Raw genomic sequence first — 16,630 nt, 5'->3', positions numbered from 1 at the left:
GATTAAAGGTGGGTCACCACAGTTAGGGCTCATACGCTACCTCCTCCAATGTGTGCACTTTCTGACATGTTTAGTCACGATCTTTCTCGAAGTTCCAACACTCAGAACGAGAAGGGTGTCAAGATTTGAAAGAATCTGGTCTGAGTGGCACAGCAAGGCCGTGAGCCTGCTGGGCAGCATCGTACTATGAATTCCCTGAGTTATTAAGCACTGCATAGACCCTCACCGTCCCCGTATGGGATCTGGGAAAAGAACTGAAGGCCTGGGGGATCTGAGCCGCAGTACTCCTCAGAGGTCTTGGTCCATGGCAACCTCCTAGGAAACTTAACAGAATAAATATGCGTGGGTTCTACTTCAGAGATTTCATGGGTCTCACTGGAGCCCAGAGTTTTTATGGTTAGCCATAACAAGGACACGTGTGTATGTGACCCCTGGAGGTATATGCAACTTACAGGGAGATGTATGTGTAACAGAGTCCCTAAAAGCACATATAGGTGAGTACTGAAGCTATGTAATACTGCTAAGCCCTGAGTCTCCATAGTAACATCCCCTTCATGGAGGTGGCCCTCTGCTTGGCCCGTGGCCATGCTCATCTCCTTGTTCCTTACCTCTAGCTGGTCCCTTCTGATCTCAGCTGCTTCCCCCTGGAAGACGTATATCTTTTTGTGCTGAACCAGTTGTAGTGGGGCCAGGGGGCCCTCCAGGGCAATGGTCACTTGCAGGATGGTGTCGGTGTGCACTGGTCCTGCTGCTACAGAGAGGGCCAGGGAGTCGTGGGGGTTGAGGCTGCCATTGTGACTGTAGAGAATGGCTCCATCCAGCAGGTCCCGTTGGGTGAAGGAGGTGACTGACTGGCCATCCCGGAGCAGCTGTCCCCAGTGAGGGCCAGCTGTTACGTGGTAGTGGACTTCATTTCCACTTCGAATGTCCAGGTTGGTGTCCAGGTGGAGTACAGCTGTGTCGATGGTGCCCTGGCCTCCTTGAGGAACCACAAGACTAGAATTGTTGGCTACATGAAGGTAGGGCTCTGAGGCCTGTACCTCCAGCATGGCAGTGGCCTGGTGTTGCCCATCAGATACCTGCAGCTGGAGCCAGCCATGGTCGGCCCCTGAGTGCACGAACAGGACTTGCTTCTTCCTGAGATCCTCCTGGGTGAAGCGGTAGATGGGCCTTGTGGGTTCCTCCATAGCCACGATGCTGCCAAAGAGGAGGTCCTTGCGGGTCAGCACCAGCTGAGCATCGGTGAAACCCGAGTCAGCGTCACTGAAAGCCACGTCGTCTGTGGTCAGCAGCCGCTGTCCACCCCGGGCCACATGGAAGATGCGGCTGATGGTCTGCACGGGGGCGTGGTCATTCACAGGCTGGATGGCCACTCGGAAGACACCACGCACCTCCTCCCAGGCCATGTCACCACTGCCCTCGCCCTGGCGTGTGGCCACAAACGGGATGTCATCCTCGGTGGTCTCGGAGTCATCGTGCTGGTAGACCAGCCGGCCACGCAGCAGGTCCTCATTAGTGAAGGATGTCACTGGGGCGGTCTTGTCCTTCGGTTCCTTCCAAACCAGCCTGCCGTGGTGGGGCTGCTCCATAACCTCATAGAGATAGCTGGCGCTGTTGAGACTCTTGACGAAGAGGTGGTTAGCAGACAGGACTCCCTCCCCTCCCTCGGGTACCATGAGGAGGACATTAGTGAGGACAGGAGCATTTGGGTCACCACCAATGTGGATGGGGAAAGTATAGAGTGGGGAGAAATGCGGTGGGGATGTCACACGGAAACGAAAAGAGTCATCCGCTGCCTCAGAGGTCCGCATGGTGGCCCTGTAGGTCACACGACCGGCCTGCAGGTCACTCTGGCTAAAGCTCTGGCCATCTGAAAGCCTTGTACCCTGGAGCTGCAGGTTGCCTTTCCGGGGGGCCTGAACCAACTCGTAGTGGAAGGTGTGAGGGTACGGGCCTGCCTCCCCCTCCAGGGAAGCCTCGAGGTGGGCTAGGGTGAGGGTCTCCTGATGAGGGTTCTGGGTATGCAGAGGCTCAAGCCGCAGCATCCATATTGTAGCCCTCTGGATGGTCACGGGGAAAGACAGGTTGCTCAGGGTCTCCTGGCCAACCTGTACCTCCAAGGTCAGCTCCTCCACGGTGTCTTGGGTGTGGTGTTGTGGGTCAGTGCTCAGGTACCTCACGCGGCCTTGTTCCACATCGCGCTGGTGGAACGCCAGTGTGTCCCACCACTCAGTGCCCTCCACCCCTCCTGCCCCCTGCTTCTGCAGCTCCCCGAACTGCAGGGTGCCGGTGACTCGGAACAGCACACTCACATCCTGTCCCACCGCATTTGTTTCTACGGACAGATTGGCAGGCAAGATGGTTGCAGCGGAGCCCTGGGCTAGGTGCAGTCCCGTGTTGTGGAGGATCTGTATGGCCGGCCGGACAGCCACTACCTTCAGTGTAGCTGGAGCGCTGGCCTGCATCCCATCACTGAGCCGGAATGTCAGATCCTGGGCAGGCCCGCCACGGTGGACATAGACTATGTTGCCTGCCTCCAGTTCCCGACAGGAAAACTCAGTTGCTGCCTCTCCAGGCTGGTCCCGATGTTCCACCGGGACACCAGTGGAGACACCAAGGAGCTGGATGGTGATACCCTCGCAGGCAGAGTCTGGATCATAGGCTTGGAAAATCTCAGGTCCCAGAGGTTTCTGTGTGTGTTCCAGGATCACCATGAGGCTGCCGTGCGGGAAGATGACTCGGGGTGGGTCATTGACAGGGTTCACCTGGATGGGTAGAATGTAAATCTGGCCTCTTCGAAGGCAGGAGGGGACAGGGGCTCGAGCGGTCACTGACACCTCCAGCATCAGCTGGTCAGAGGTGTCCTCAGAGCCATCATGAACAAAGCGGACCTTCCGGTTCACCACGTCCAAAAGGGTGAACATCTTCCGGGTCTGGGCTCCTGGGATGTCGAGCTCCAACTCGCCATGGCGTGCATTCTGGCTCACGCTGAACAGCACCTGGGACTTGCGAAGCTCTGCTTCCGTCAGGTCCAACGTGGGCTGCACGTGCCTCCACTCCAGCCATGCCGTGCCACCCTCGGCCACCACCAGCGGGCTAATGGTAAGCAGCTGGGTGAAGTTGGCAAAGACAGGAGGCAGTCCTGGCTCGGGGATGCATGGCTCTGGCAGTTCCATGGCTGGCCAGGCTTCCGGTGCCAGGGTGGAGAAAGTTCCATATGGGCCGTAGGCCTCTTCCTCGTATTCATCTTCCTCAAGACTGCAGCCTGCTGCCATGTCACGGGTCAACCAGGCATCCCGGAGGCCCTGCCTTCTGCCGTTAATACTGAAGTCTTCTATGCAGCCTACCAGGGAGATATTGACAGCCTCTGGTGTCAGGCCTAGACGGCGTTCTTGGAGGTGGCGAGAGGCCTCTGCGTCCAGCCCCCCAAGGAGTAGACCACCACGTGGTTCCAGGTAGCTGAGGACCCCGCGGTTGAAAGTGCGTGTAGGGTACTGGTCCACAGAGATCTCCAGCCGATGAGCATCTATGTGTACGCTAACCTCGTGGGGCTGCCCATCGGCGACAGGCACGCTGTTACGAAGCAGCATGGTGCCTTGGCCCATTTCAACGACAGCCCGCAAGTGGCCCTCGAATATGTCCACGTAGATAAAATTGCCACGTTGGTCCCCTGCTTGGAAGGCCAAGGGGGCTTGCTGACTCCGCGTGGTAAGAGTAAACTCCAGTGTGCCTTCCTTCTGAGTGCTCCAGGCAGAGAAGGTAGCCAGCGAGCGGGGTCCAGAGAAGCCCAGGCCCACGTCGTCACCAGCAGAGAATTCTTCAGCACAACCTTCATGAACGTCAGGCGTTAGTGGACGGAGAAGATTGCGGCCATTGAGAGTGGCTGAGTGGAGGCAGCCCCTCAGGGGTCGGCTGATTCCCTTCAGGTAAGGCAAGTCAATGCTTCCAGAGCCCCCCACAAAGAGCCCATAGGTGACCTCCAGGTGGGCTTTTGGGATTGGGGCCGAGGTGTTTAGAATCCCATCAACAGACAGCACAGCCAAGCCGTCAGAGACAGTAAACACAATGGTGTGGGGGGCAGAATCACTCAGCACTATGTCTGTTGGGGTCTGCAGCTTCATCTCCTTTTGGTCCAGGACAAGTCTGACCTGGAGAGAGATAGGGAGATCAGGGGTGGGAATAGGTGACGTATCTATCTACCCCACAAAATCACAGTGGGTCTCTCACACCAAGCCCCCCGCAAAGTGGGACCGGGACAAAGGCGTTCGTGACATCACTCATGTGTCCCTCACTGACCAACAGTAACGGGGCAGAGTCAAGGCTCCATGGTACTTTGTGTAATCCTGATCCCACAAAGCAAGGCTCTCTCCTGAAGTAGCGCTATCCACAATCTCATTCTACCTCTCTTTCCTTGGGTGAGCAGTGCCAGAAAACCTAGTTTGGATTCTAGAAAAATTACTTCTGGAGGAGCAATAGGAATTCTGGAATTTCCTGGTGAACCCCTTTAGCAAGGAAAAGTAGCTTGGCTCACTGTACAGGATAAGAACTCAAAGGGATGGTTTGTGTTTTTTTTTTTTTAAATTTAATGTGTGAGTGTGCATGTGCATGTGTGTGCATGCACATGTAGAAGAAACTCTCAGGAATCAGTTCCCTCCTGCCACTTTGTGGGTTTTGGGGACTGAACTTCAACCATCAGGGCTACACAGATGTGCATCTACCTATTGAGCCATCTCAGCAGCCCAGATGCTGTTTTGAGGATCCAGCAGAGAAGGCTCCCTCCGTGACATGGACACCAGAACCAGAGTGGGTGGTGGCAGAGTACAAGACCTTAGCTATAAACAGACTATCTCTGTACGGTGATGGGCACCACTGTGACTACTGCACCAGGCCCCGGGTGACACCTTGTGGCAGCGAGAAGCCATAGCAGCCCTAGGGTGATAGGGTCACAGCCCCCAACCCCGAGGGGCACGAAAGCAGATGTGTCCAAGGCCAGGACCATAAACTATTTACGATTAGTAGGAAGATTCAAGAGAGAGCCAAATGACCCCTTGCTAATAATATTGATCTTGGTAACAGCAGTGTTATCATCACAGAGTGTACCACCATACCACGGGGGGCCTAGCAGGAAGCCGAGACCCCAGCGGAGGGACTTGAGTCAGGTGAGCTTCACGGGACACTCCCTGCAAAGGGGACTAGTTCCCTCACAGAGATGTCAAAGACGAGGACTGGTTAGGCACAGGGGAGAGGAAGGCAGGCAAAGAGAAAAGCCGGGGCCATAGAAAACCTGTCAGTCAGTCAGACACTGTGAAGAGGTGGACAGAGGAAGCGGTTGAGTGTTCTCAAGTCCAGATGGCCAGCCAGGGGCGAGGAAGAGAAGTGAGCTCCGAGTCAGCAAGTAGGCAGAAGCGCCAGAACAGAAACACCCACTCTGGGATGTCGTCCACTCACAGTGGACAGACCAGGACCCCAGGGCAGAGGTGATGTCTACGAGGTTGCACAGCCAGAAGCAAGGCAAGAAGGAACGCCTATCCCTGTCCCCAGGCGTGCCACTCACCTGCAGGCATCCAGAGTAGAGCTGGAGCAGGAGATGGTCAGCTTGGCCTGCTGCCAAGAGAAGCAGGGCATCGGGCTGAGATGTGGAGAACTGGAGCAGCAAGTCTGCTCTGGTCAGGGCTGTGGGCACGGGCACCTCCAGGTGGTTTTCCCCAAAGAAGGAGGCTGGTGAGAGAGAGAGCTGTGGTCAAGGCCAGGCTCCTGGCAGGAGGAGGCTAGGTACCGCAGAGACAGACAGCTGGGCTGCCGGAGGGGCCTCCATGCTAACACGTCCCATAGCTCTATGTGGCATTGTCTAGGGGCCTTGTTAGGACTCAAGCTGTTGGGGACTGCTTGGGTTCCTGAAGCCACGTTTCAACCACCTCTGGGCCCTAGAGACTGTCCATCCTGGCACTGGTCTCTCCCTGTCTTGTCTTGATCATCTTTCTTGGTGGGCACAGTCCCCAGGAACAGGGGATCCCTGGTCACGTTCCTGCTCCTAGGGTGGGCTCTTCATACCCCTTGCCACGGCCGTGTTTTGCCTCTGTGGTTGGCCAGAGCTGGTGCCAGATGGTGGAATGTGGACAGGTAATTTCTTCTCTCGTGCTATTTTCCTAGTGCCTCTGGGGATGGGGTGGGGCGGGGCGGCTTAGTACTGGGGTCTGCCAAGGAGCAAAGGCTCTCAGGCCAGATGGAGAGCACGCGTAGTGTCAGCCTCAGAATGGGCCAGAACTTCCTCCATCATTCTGCAATTGCTTCCTGCTGCAGCACTACACCAGTCTCTGGTGAATAGTCACATCCCACATCCGGGCTCTCTGTTTCCACACTTGCCCAAGGAGCCAGGGAAGACAACGGTGGAGTTTCCTTCCCTAGGCCAAGCCAGGACTGAATCTGAGCACAAGGGTAGGAGGGACCACGGGTCTGCCAGCTGGACCAAAGTGAGCGTCCTCAGGCAGCAGGACAGACAAGGTCTCCCCAGGGTCAGTGACCGCCAGCCAGGCTCCTTTGGACCACTCTGAGATCATCCTCTTTCAGTCTCCCTCCAGGCGCTTGACCCTGTCTCCCGCCCACCACCACAGTTTCTGGTCCATTCGTTCATGGTGATTAGAACCTTGACGGCCTGCAGATATCCAGCGTTGGGAAAAGGCTACAGGAGGAGGAAAAGACTCATCCCAGTCAGGCTGATGGCTCTGATAGAGGTGATCTGGCATCAGTCACACAAGCGCTGGGCCCTGGCCAGCCTGAGCCAGCTGACATCCGCCTGAGAGAGCAGCATCAGCCACCGCAGGGGCCTGCGCCCGCCTGCCTTCTCCGCCCCAGGAAGGATGGCCAGGAAAGATAATGCTGTTCTCAGGGTTGAGCTGAAATCTCTCTGCTGGCTCCTGGATAGAGCGAGCGCAAAGCCACCTGCCCAGGTGTGGCTGTCAGGCTCTGCAGGCCCGGCATATCTTGTACCAGGGAACCTCAGACCAAGGAACTGGCAGGCAGTATGTGCTTGTGGGGGGTGCCGTATCTGCTTGAGGAAAAGGCTGTGGGCTAAACCAAGGGCAGCCAGGGTACAAAGGGTGGGGCGCATAGCCCCCACCGGATGGAGCCACCACCCCAGTGGGCTGGAGTGGCTTGGAGCAGCTGCTGAGACTAAGCAGTAAACCTTCAGGGACTTTGTGAGCCAGGTGACGCTGCCCACTCCGAGAATATTTATATCCTGTAGAGGCAAACATCACAAAAGAGATCTAGGCTGCTCACCATCCCCAAGGAAGAGGGCGCTCTCTCTCTGGTGAGAGTGATCTGGCTAAAACTCCCTTGCACAGAAAGTGTATGTCAACTTCCTAGGTCTTAGATGAAGCCAGGGCTGTGGGTCAGGCACCAAGGAAAACGGCTGGCCCTAACCATTGAACCACTTGCCTCTGCTCTCTTCCCACAGGAGAGAGCAGCAGCCCATTTGGCTAAGTGGGAGGGTGGCAGGAAGCAGAGGTACTTTCCAGAGAGCTGGGGTCTGAATAAGCCCATTGAGGGCCTGGGCCCTGCTGTTTCCTGTGTGGAGAGTCGCTCACACTGGCTGCCTTGTGTTGCTCGAGTGTGCAGGCCAGGCAAGCCCCCTTGTCCGAACAGAGGCCTCTGAAGCCAAGCTGGCTGGGGCTTTGGAAACTCTGACAGGACTACCACTCACCTCCATATTCGTGTTCCTCTTACTCCCTCTGATAGGCTGCATCCAGAATTGCTGTCATTAGGTAGGGGGCAGCTGGAAGGGGCCTTCAGATATAAAGAGGGTGCCGGATGAAGAAATAACGAGCTAGAAGCCAATCTCAGAGGCCTTCCTGGAGGAGGTGAGGGTGGCATCACCGAGGAAGGGGAATGAATACTCTCAGAGATTAGGATCAGTGAGAGGGTGGTAGGGAAGCACAGATCCTTCTGCAGGGAGGGGGAAAGGGGTGGCGGCATCAGCTCCCATGCCCCATGCTGGTTATAGATAACTTACAGGCAGAAAGAGTTAGTGGTATGGGCTGAGGAGGGGAGGTTATTGTAGTGTGCTTTGGCCAAGCCCTCTGTGTGGGAGGGGCAAACGCCTTAGGCTCTGGGAGATGAACTGGAGAGGCAGGAAGGCTGCTTGCTGCCTGTGTGTGGGCTTAGGTCACAGGTGAGTGTCCAGGGCTACGCAGATGTGCATGCATGTGCTTGAGTGTGTGGGTGGCTGCCGGGGCGTCTTTGGGGTTTGTATAAGGCTATGTGTTTGTGTATACGCGCAAGGGCCCAGAGCTGCTAGGACAGAGGAGCGATTGTGCCCAGTTTGTCCTGCCTCCCTTGCCTGCCTGCCATTACTTGGGCAGGCCTGCTCCCTCAAAGAGGCCATGTGTTCCTAGAGGGCTCCTGCCCCTCCCATCCCAGAGCTCTGCTGAAGGTGGAGAAGTCCTCGTGGCTTCCCACCCTTCCTCTCATGAACAGGGAGCTGCTGTCTGGGCCCCAGGGTGGGGTGGCTCCATGCTTTTCCTGAGACTCAGGGTCAGGAGACAGAAAGAGCTCATGTCCTGACATGATGGTCCCTCTCACAGATGGTCAGAGGCGGCTTTGGTCAGTCTTCAAGATAGCCACCCTTTGGCAGGCCCCGGATTGTACTGGTTCCTCCTGGAAGCCTGGGGCGACTAAGTGTGTCCATGGGGATTGGTCCCTGCCCCAGGGAGCACTTAGCATTTAGTTTTGTCAGGGTAGGGTCACTATGTAGTTGACGTTATCTTTGAACTCTGCATCACCTGGTAGGATTACAGGATTACTACCATGCTACACATGAAATTGCTTCTTAGGATGCTCAACCTTCAGCTGGTCAGTCGGCTCTGGGGACAAAGGGGCCCTATGTAGGGGGTACCTGTGTGTTTTAACCCTCCCTGCCTGGCTGGGAGCAAGGTTTTCAGTTTCCATGCTTTACCTTGTGCTGGGGCATTGCTGTAGACCCAGCTCCTCAGCTCCTCCAAACTCAGCAAGCCAGTGGTCTTTCTATCTGTCCTCTCAATGCCTCTGCCTATGACTCTCGGTCTCGCCACAGCCCACCTTAGGCCTCTGGCCTTCCTGGTCTCTTCTCTCACCTCTATTCCTCATGTCCATCTTCCTGTGACTGGGAAGACAATTCTCTGTCCTAGGAAGTACCGGAGAGTCAGGTCTCTGGCTACCCATTCTGGGTCCCCCACCCATGCAGAACAAGTTCCACAATATCAAAGTTCTCTGTGGCACAGGACATATTGGGGACACAGCGGGGAAGCTATCAGACTTGGTCTCAAAAAGGCAAGCTTGAGGTCTCTGCTCAGCCACTGTCTGAACCTCACCCCAGCACCACCCACAGCACCCAAACCCTGGCAGTGAACCCCTGTGAGCTCCATGCTCACAGCCCCTCATAGCCTAGGGCAGTCAGGCAGGCCTCCACGGCTGGCTTGCGTCATGGGCAGCACCAGCATTCCTCGTTGTCTGCCGTCGCCTGACTTTATAAGGGAGAAAATGGGAGCCCAGAGCTGTTGGGCAGGATGGCAGTAGGAGTGCCTGCTGCCCAGCTGAGAGCAGGGTGGGGGTGGGAGCCCTGGGTATGTGAACATGGGGTGATGCCCAGTGCTGCTGCAAGAGAGGTAGGTGAGAGAGACAGGGGACCAAGCTTCATCCATCACTCATTCGTTTATACACACATGCATGTACCCACACAGACACACACACAGACACACATACATACAGACACACACACACACAGAGACACAGAGAGACAGGCAGACACACACAGAGACACACACACAGACAGGCAGACACACACACACAGACACACACACAGAGACAGGCAGACATGCAGATACCCACACACAGACAAACACACACACAGAGGCACACACACATACAGACAGACACACAGACACACACACATAAGACAGACAGACACACAGATACATACAGACTCACACAGAGACAGAAAGACAGACACAGACACACAGAGACAGACACATAGAGATGAAGACACACACACAGACAGGCAGACACACACACAGACAGGCAGACACACACACAGACAGATACATACATAGATATACACACATATAGACAGACACACAGATACACAAAGACACACACAGAGACAAAGAGAAAGACAAACACAGACAGACACGACACACACAGAGACACAGACACCCAGAGAGAGACAGATGCACAGACAGACAGGCACACAGATACACACAGACACACACAGAGACAGAAAGACAGACACAGAGACAGACAAACACAGACAGACATGACACACACAGAGACACAGACACACAGAGACAGATACACACACAGACACAGACAAATACACACACACACACACACACACAGCCTAATACAGCAGTTGGGATGGAAAAGAAGAGCCAGTCTGGGAGAGAGAAAGTCTGAGGAAAACACTGAAAATAAGACACAGTGCCCCTCCTCACGAAGACTGAATGCAAGGGACACAGTCTAGAGTTAGGAAAGGAGATGGGGAAGCCAAGGGAGACAGCAAAGGCAGGAGTCTACTGCTGTGGGTTGCAATGAGGGTGCCCAGTGAGTGGGGAAGAAGAGGATCCTGCCTCAGGGAAGCTGGATTTCTCTACTGCAGCCTGTGGGGTTTGCCATGGGGTAATAATCCATCCTGGTTCCAGGTCTGAGAAGGCAGGGTGAGGTTGGAGTTTTCAAGGGAGTCTAGAGGTCTGTGGTCCAGACTCTTGGGAGGGCTGAGGCAGGGATGAAGGACTCTCTGTCTACCGGCCATGGGGGTGGGGGACCCACCTGGGGCTGAATATAGCCTTTGTAAGGGCAATGGGCCCAATGCCCTGCTTGAGCCATAGCGCTCTCTCTGAGGTCACCCAGCCCTCAGGCCAGCTTGCCGGCCTCCCCTTGTATCTCTAAGGACTCCTTCTCTTTTCTCCACCAGAGACACCTGGTGCCCTGGCTACTGTCTCTCCCTGCTATGGGCTGGGGGAGCAAAGTGATAGGGAGGCAAAAGCAGCTTATGGAGTCCCCACAGACTAGGGTGTGTGTGGTGGTGTGTGTGTGTGTGTGCGCGCGCACGTGATTCAGCACACCTGGATAGAGCATGTACGTGAAAGTGAGGTCTGTGAGGACGACAGACCCTGGGTCCAAACACTCATAGGACTGGGTGCTGCATCCCGGTTGACCAGGACTGAAGGATAATCTACCATACTGCCCGTTTCTTGGACCCCTTGGCAAGGACAAATCTGCCTAGTGGGCCTAGCTTGGGGGGGTTATCTACTCCCAAATCTGCTCCCCACCTCCCACCCCCATCAGCACATCTCACCTCCTTGGAGGCCACGCTACCACCCTGACCCTGGCCACCACCTTTCTTCACTGCTGCTACTCTGGAGGTAAGGAGGAGAAGATGAAGTAGAACAAATTCAGGTCGGACCAAAGGGGCGACAGCCTCCACAGGCATGATGTTGGGGTGAGCAGCCTCATCACCTCTCCCTGCTAAGGGCTCCCTGAAGACGGCACACGGTCACTGTTCTTTAGCTAAGTCCATCTGATTCCGGGCTAGCTCAAAATCACAAGGGACCAAGATTTAGAGCAGAAGTCATTCATTCTCCCTCTCAGGACGAGACCCCATCCCAGGGCAGCAGGACCACCAAGCACTGTCAGAGTCACAGGCAAATGACCTCTACCAATGAACACCAGACTTCTGCTGGGGTCATCATGACCTATTTCCCCTCACCCCAACAACTGTGCGGCCACAAGAATCACACTTGGACCTTCACTCTCTCACTGACTTTTTGGTTTCCTGAAAATCCAAAGAGGGAAGAACAGAAGATGGTTTCCTCAGTTATTGCCTGAGCTCCACCTCTGGCCCTGGCCTCAGCTCCTGGTCCTCTAAACAACTACCACCAGTCAGCCATGCTGTGGGCCATAGACTGAGGATGCTTTCCAAAGCAGAGGCTCACATGAGGGATGAGGGCTCCTGGAAAGAAAGCAGGAAGGGGCTGGGCGATGCCCTGTGAGCTCTCTAGGGGCAGGGCTAGTGTCCTGGGCTTCCAGCCACACATCCCAGCCCGGGGGCCATGTGGGGCACTAGAGGAAGTCGGAGGGAAAATGAGAGGTTTTGATGGAACCAATAGCACAGAGTCCACCAGGCTGGAGGCTGGGACTGGAGGAAGCACGTCTCAAAGGAGTCTTTGTAGAGCTCTGCTGCTCCCCAGCCCGAGGCAAAGAGGGAGGAACCAGCAAGGGGGGAAGCAATTCCAAGAGGCTTTTCTCTGCCTTATAATTTTCCTCCTTGTTCAAATGGGTGGATTTCTAGGCCCTCTCCCACATTCCCCATCCCTTGCTGACCAGGCCCTCAGGGGTGTGAGATTCCCATCTCAGTGGACTCAGGCTGGGATAAGGTTAATGGCATGCAAAAGAAAAAGAAGGGACTCCCTGGAGCCCTAGCAGGATCTCTCTGAGACACCTCCCATCTTATAAGTGGGAACACTGAGGCTTAGAGAGGACAATTCCCTGTGCAAGGGGTTTGCAGGGACAGAGGCCAGACTAGGGCTGAAGTCCCTGGGGCTGTGGTGCCAGAGTTGGGTGATGTGGGTGCCAGCAGGGAGGTGTATGCACACAGAAGTGGTGGCTGCCATCGGAAGTGAAGCATCTGCACTGGCTGTGGTGGGAGGGGTGAGGCTTGGCATCTTGCCTGGGGAAGACACACTTTTTCCCTTCTTGTCCCCCTGAGGCTCCCTCTGTCAGGGTCGGGTGGAAGTGGGAGGAGAAGAGGACCGGAGGGAATGCATCTGCTTTGGCTGGCAGGGTGAGGCGGCCTGGCTTCTCCTGGAGCAGCTGCGGGTGGGCTCGGGGAGCTGCTGGAAGAGGGAGGGGCTGGCAAGAGGTGGCCCAGTCTTCTCAGAAGCCAGTGATTAAGTGCCAGTTCTGCCCACTGGGATCTTGGAGGTCAGGGAGAGTGGAGAAAAGGGGGTCTAGGAACTAGGCCTGGAGTGTGTGTGTGTGTGTGTGTGTGTGTGTGTGTGTGTGTGTGTGTGAACTACTCCGAGAGTGTCTACTGGGCCAAGTCCTCTCACAGGCAGCTCATACAGACATAGACCGCAGTGCCACAGACCAGTCATGAGAGTGGGGGTGTTGGGAAGGTATCTCAGAGTTCCCTCGCCTGGCAGGCTGGATTTGGAGATGGAAGGGGTGAGCTGGGATAGGAAACAATGACTGTGGGCCTGGGCAGTTCTGAAGTTAAAGCTTGGTGGCATTTGTGTGCAGAACAGGTCATGTTCCTCGGAACAATCATATCTAACCTTTAGGGAAAAAGAGGGAGAGACCTCCAGATAGATGCTTCTCAACAGGAGCTGGATTGGGAACATCTGTCTCCTATAACACAGACAGACACACAGGTGGACAGGCAGTGTATGTGTGCGTGCGTGTGTGTGTGTGTGTGTGATACTAAGCATGTGCTTTACCACTGAGAGACAAGCCTGCATGTTAGAAGCTCTCCAGGCTCGTGTCCCCACATCGGGCACCATGGACATGTAAGTGGAGGAAGGACCAGTAGGCAGAGGAGTAGAGAGCAAAAGGAGGTGACATTTGGTCCTATTCAATAATTTCCTTTTTTAAAAAATATTTATTTATTATTTATTATGTATACAATAGTCTATCTGTGTGTATGACGAAGGCCAGAAGAGGGCACCAGACCTTATTGTAGATGGTTGTGAGCCACCATGTGGTTGCTGGGAATTGAACTCAGGACCTTTGGAAGAGCAGGCAATGCTCTTAACCACTGAGCCATCTCTCCAGCCCCAAGAATTTCCTTAAAAAAAAAAAAAACTTTCTTATTTATTTATTTTATGTGTATAGGTGTTTGCCTTCATGTATGTCTGGGCACTCATGCATGCAGTCCCTGTGGAGGCCAGAAGAGGGTGTCAGATTCCCTGGAACTGAAGTTATAGCCAGCTGTGAGCTGCCATTCAGGTGCTGGAAATCAAACTCATGTCCTCTGGAAAAGAAGTCAGTGTTCTTAATCTCTAAGCCATTTCCTTAGTCCTGGAAATTTCTTCCTTCCTTCCCTCCCTCATTCTCTCCCTCCCTCCCCCCCTCTCTCTTTTCTTTCTTTCTTTCTTTCTTTCTTTCTTTCTTTCTTTCTTTCTTTCTTTCTTTCTTTCTTTCTTTCTTTCTTTCTTTCTTTTTTTTTTGGGTTTTCCGAGACAGGGTTTTTCTGTAGCTTTGGAGCCTATCCTATCCTGGAACTAGCTCTTGTAGATCATGCTGGCCTCGAACTCACAGAGATCCACCTGCCTTTGCCTCCTGAGTGCTGGGATTAAAGGTGCCACCACAGCCTAGCCTGTCTTGAGAATTTCTATCAAGGAGATCTGTCTCAGATGGGCTGAGCAACAAAACATCACAGTGGCCAGTGCCCAGCTGTAAGAATTTATGGCTGGAAGGTCGGGCCCAGAAACCACGGAGTCAAGGGCTAATCAGGCCATGCACAGAGCCCTAACGGAGGTCTCACATCTCCTGTGGGTCTGCCTCCTGTTGGAGGTGGGTCCCACTGCGTTTCCTGCCACCTGTGGCTCCCAGGAGCTAAATCCTGCTCTTGTTACAATGTACCCATCTTTTTTTCTTTCAGTCTCAGGTATGGCCTCTTTTACTGAGCCCCAGGACCACTACCAGTGGCTCTGGACATCTGGGCCAGTAACCCCTATATCCAACTGCACTCATAGCAAACAAGGTCATGTTGCCCCAACCTGTACACTGGCCCAGTAAAGTTTCTACTTCCAGCCACTATAGACAGAAGTCTGAGTTCTCCGGGATGCACATATTCCTCCGTCCTTACAGCCAAGGGATATCCATTTTCCATCTATCCTGCCTCTGCCTCTAAATTCTCCCTCAAATTAATCTCCCTTCCCATTGTGTCATTCTACAAGGCAGATGGCCACCATCCCGTGCCCGCCTAAGTTAGCTTCCTGCCTTCCACTGCAAGTAGTAGCCAAGTTAAACTGATATGGAAGACCCTGAGTGACCTTGTGCCTGTCCACAGCCTTCATCCTCATATCCCTTGAACTTAACCATGCGCCAGCCTTGCTGGACCTCAGGCTTTTCTGTCCAGATCTAGCAGACACCCATGCCCTGTCTTGGATCCAGCTCTTTTTTCTTTCTCCCTGAAAACAGACCTCATGCCTCCCTCCCCTTGTCTTACAGCCAAGGCACCCTCCTTTCATTTGGGGCTCAAAGTCACTCAACTGTGGAGAGTTGTGTGCCGTCACTTCTCTTTGTTGACACTGTGAGTCTCAGGCTCAAGGTCACTTGTGTGATCAAGGGAGGTCGCGGGGAGGGTTATATAAAGGGTGGCCACATGCCCTCAGGTGGCCCAGGTAGCACCGTGGAGACTACCTTGGATATTCTCCACTGTGTCTCACCTCCAACCTCCTTTCCAGCCCTGCTAACCACCTAAGGGGCCTAGACACAGTGACTGAGGAAGGGTAGGAGACTGGTCCAGCCAGGGAGTGCTTTTCTGGCCATGGTGACCCAGTCTGACGCTTGTTTTTAAAGAAAATAGACTGTGAGCCCCTATTTATAGCTGGAGGCATAGCCACAGACAGAGGATAGGATTTGAAGTTGTGCAGGCCCTTGCTCCGGCAGAGCTCAAGGAGGGGCCATTCCCAGGCCCCCTCCCCATCCCCCAGGCTCTGAGGAAGTGTCTGTGGGATCCTGACATTCCCTGGGACAGGATGTAGTCTATGCTTTGGGCTAGGGGACAGGGCCTGGGTGAGGGGGATGGAAAATTTCTCTCGGGATTATTGGTCTCCAGGGCCCAGACTCCCATTTGGGAATGGGTGGATGTGGGTCTATTTTGTCTACTGGGAAGACAGAGGAGCATCTAGGGGGTGCCATCTTCAGAGGGAGCACTTCAGACTGTCATCCAGACTGGGTAGAGGATGACAGAAAGAAAGTGCTGGACCAGAGGGGGAGAGGCAAAGATGCAGAGCTAGCGATGGGGAAGGAGGAGATGGAGAGAGAGGAATCACAGATATGGGAGAAATTGAGAGAGCCAGTCAGGGACAGGGATGGTCAAGATGGAGAAGCAGAGATGGGGTGGACAGAGTCTGGGAGAGACATCAGCATACCAGTGGTAGGCAGGAGCAACAGGGGAAGCCAGAAGAGGGCATTTCTGCCTGCGGTGAGTCTTCAGGCACAGTGTGGGACCTGAGCTGGAACCAAATAGGCCAGGGCAATAGTGGGCATCTCCGTGACCTTCACTCTAGAAGCCAGGCCTTCTCATTCATCCCTAGACCCTGGGCTTGGGGACCCCTCTCTGGTTCTCTGAGTGTACAAGACTAGGTCTGGTGGAGGGGCAATAAAATGCTACGGGTAAGGCAGGGCCTGTGGGGTCAGCTGCACCTTAGGCTTACTAGAGAGTGCACTTCCCAGTCCTGAGAGGTTCCAAGCCACAGCAGCAGGGACAGCCACCTGCTGCCAGTCACTATGCTGTCGCTGTCACCGTTGTGCTTATTAGGGGCTACGGGCTGGCTGCAGCTTGGGCATGTGTCATGCAGCCATAGCCACAACCGGTGACTCAGACGGTTAAAAAAAGGAGCAGTCCCGAGCAGTGACTCAACTGGCTCTG

The 16,630-nt window shown here is 54.6% G+C and overlaps 1 protein-coding gene across 1 annotated transcript in view; it reads right to left on the bottom strand.

Annotated features, from left to right (window-relative positions):
- Nucleotides 1-16,630, bottom strand: part of Cspg4 (chondroitin sulfate proteoglycan 4) — a 36,722-nt gene that overhangs the window by 11,215 nt on the left and 8,877 nt on the right. The window contains exons 2-3 of the mRNA XM_057767673.1: nt 5,555-5,718; nt 609-4,148 (exon numbers count right to left, since the gene is read on the bottom strand). Of these exons, the coding sequence (XP_057623656.1) occupies nt 609-4,148; nt 5,555-5,718 (3,704 nt within the window). The remainder of the gene's footprint in view (nt 1-608; nt 4,149-5,554; nt 5,719-16,630) is intronic.

The sequence above is a fragment of the Chionomys nivalis genome, chromosome 4 (genome assembly GCF_950005125.1).
Source record: "Chionomys nivalis chromosome 4, mChiNiv1.1, whole genome shotgun sequence".
Classification (NCBI taxonomy): domain Eukaryota; kingdom Metazoa; phylum Chordata; class Mammalia; order Rodentia; family Cricetidae; genus Chionomys; species Chionomys nivalis.
Note: the sequence above shows the minus strand (reverse complement) of the source record. Positions and strands in the feature narration are given on the sequence as shown.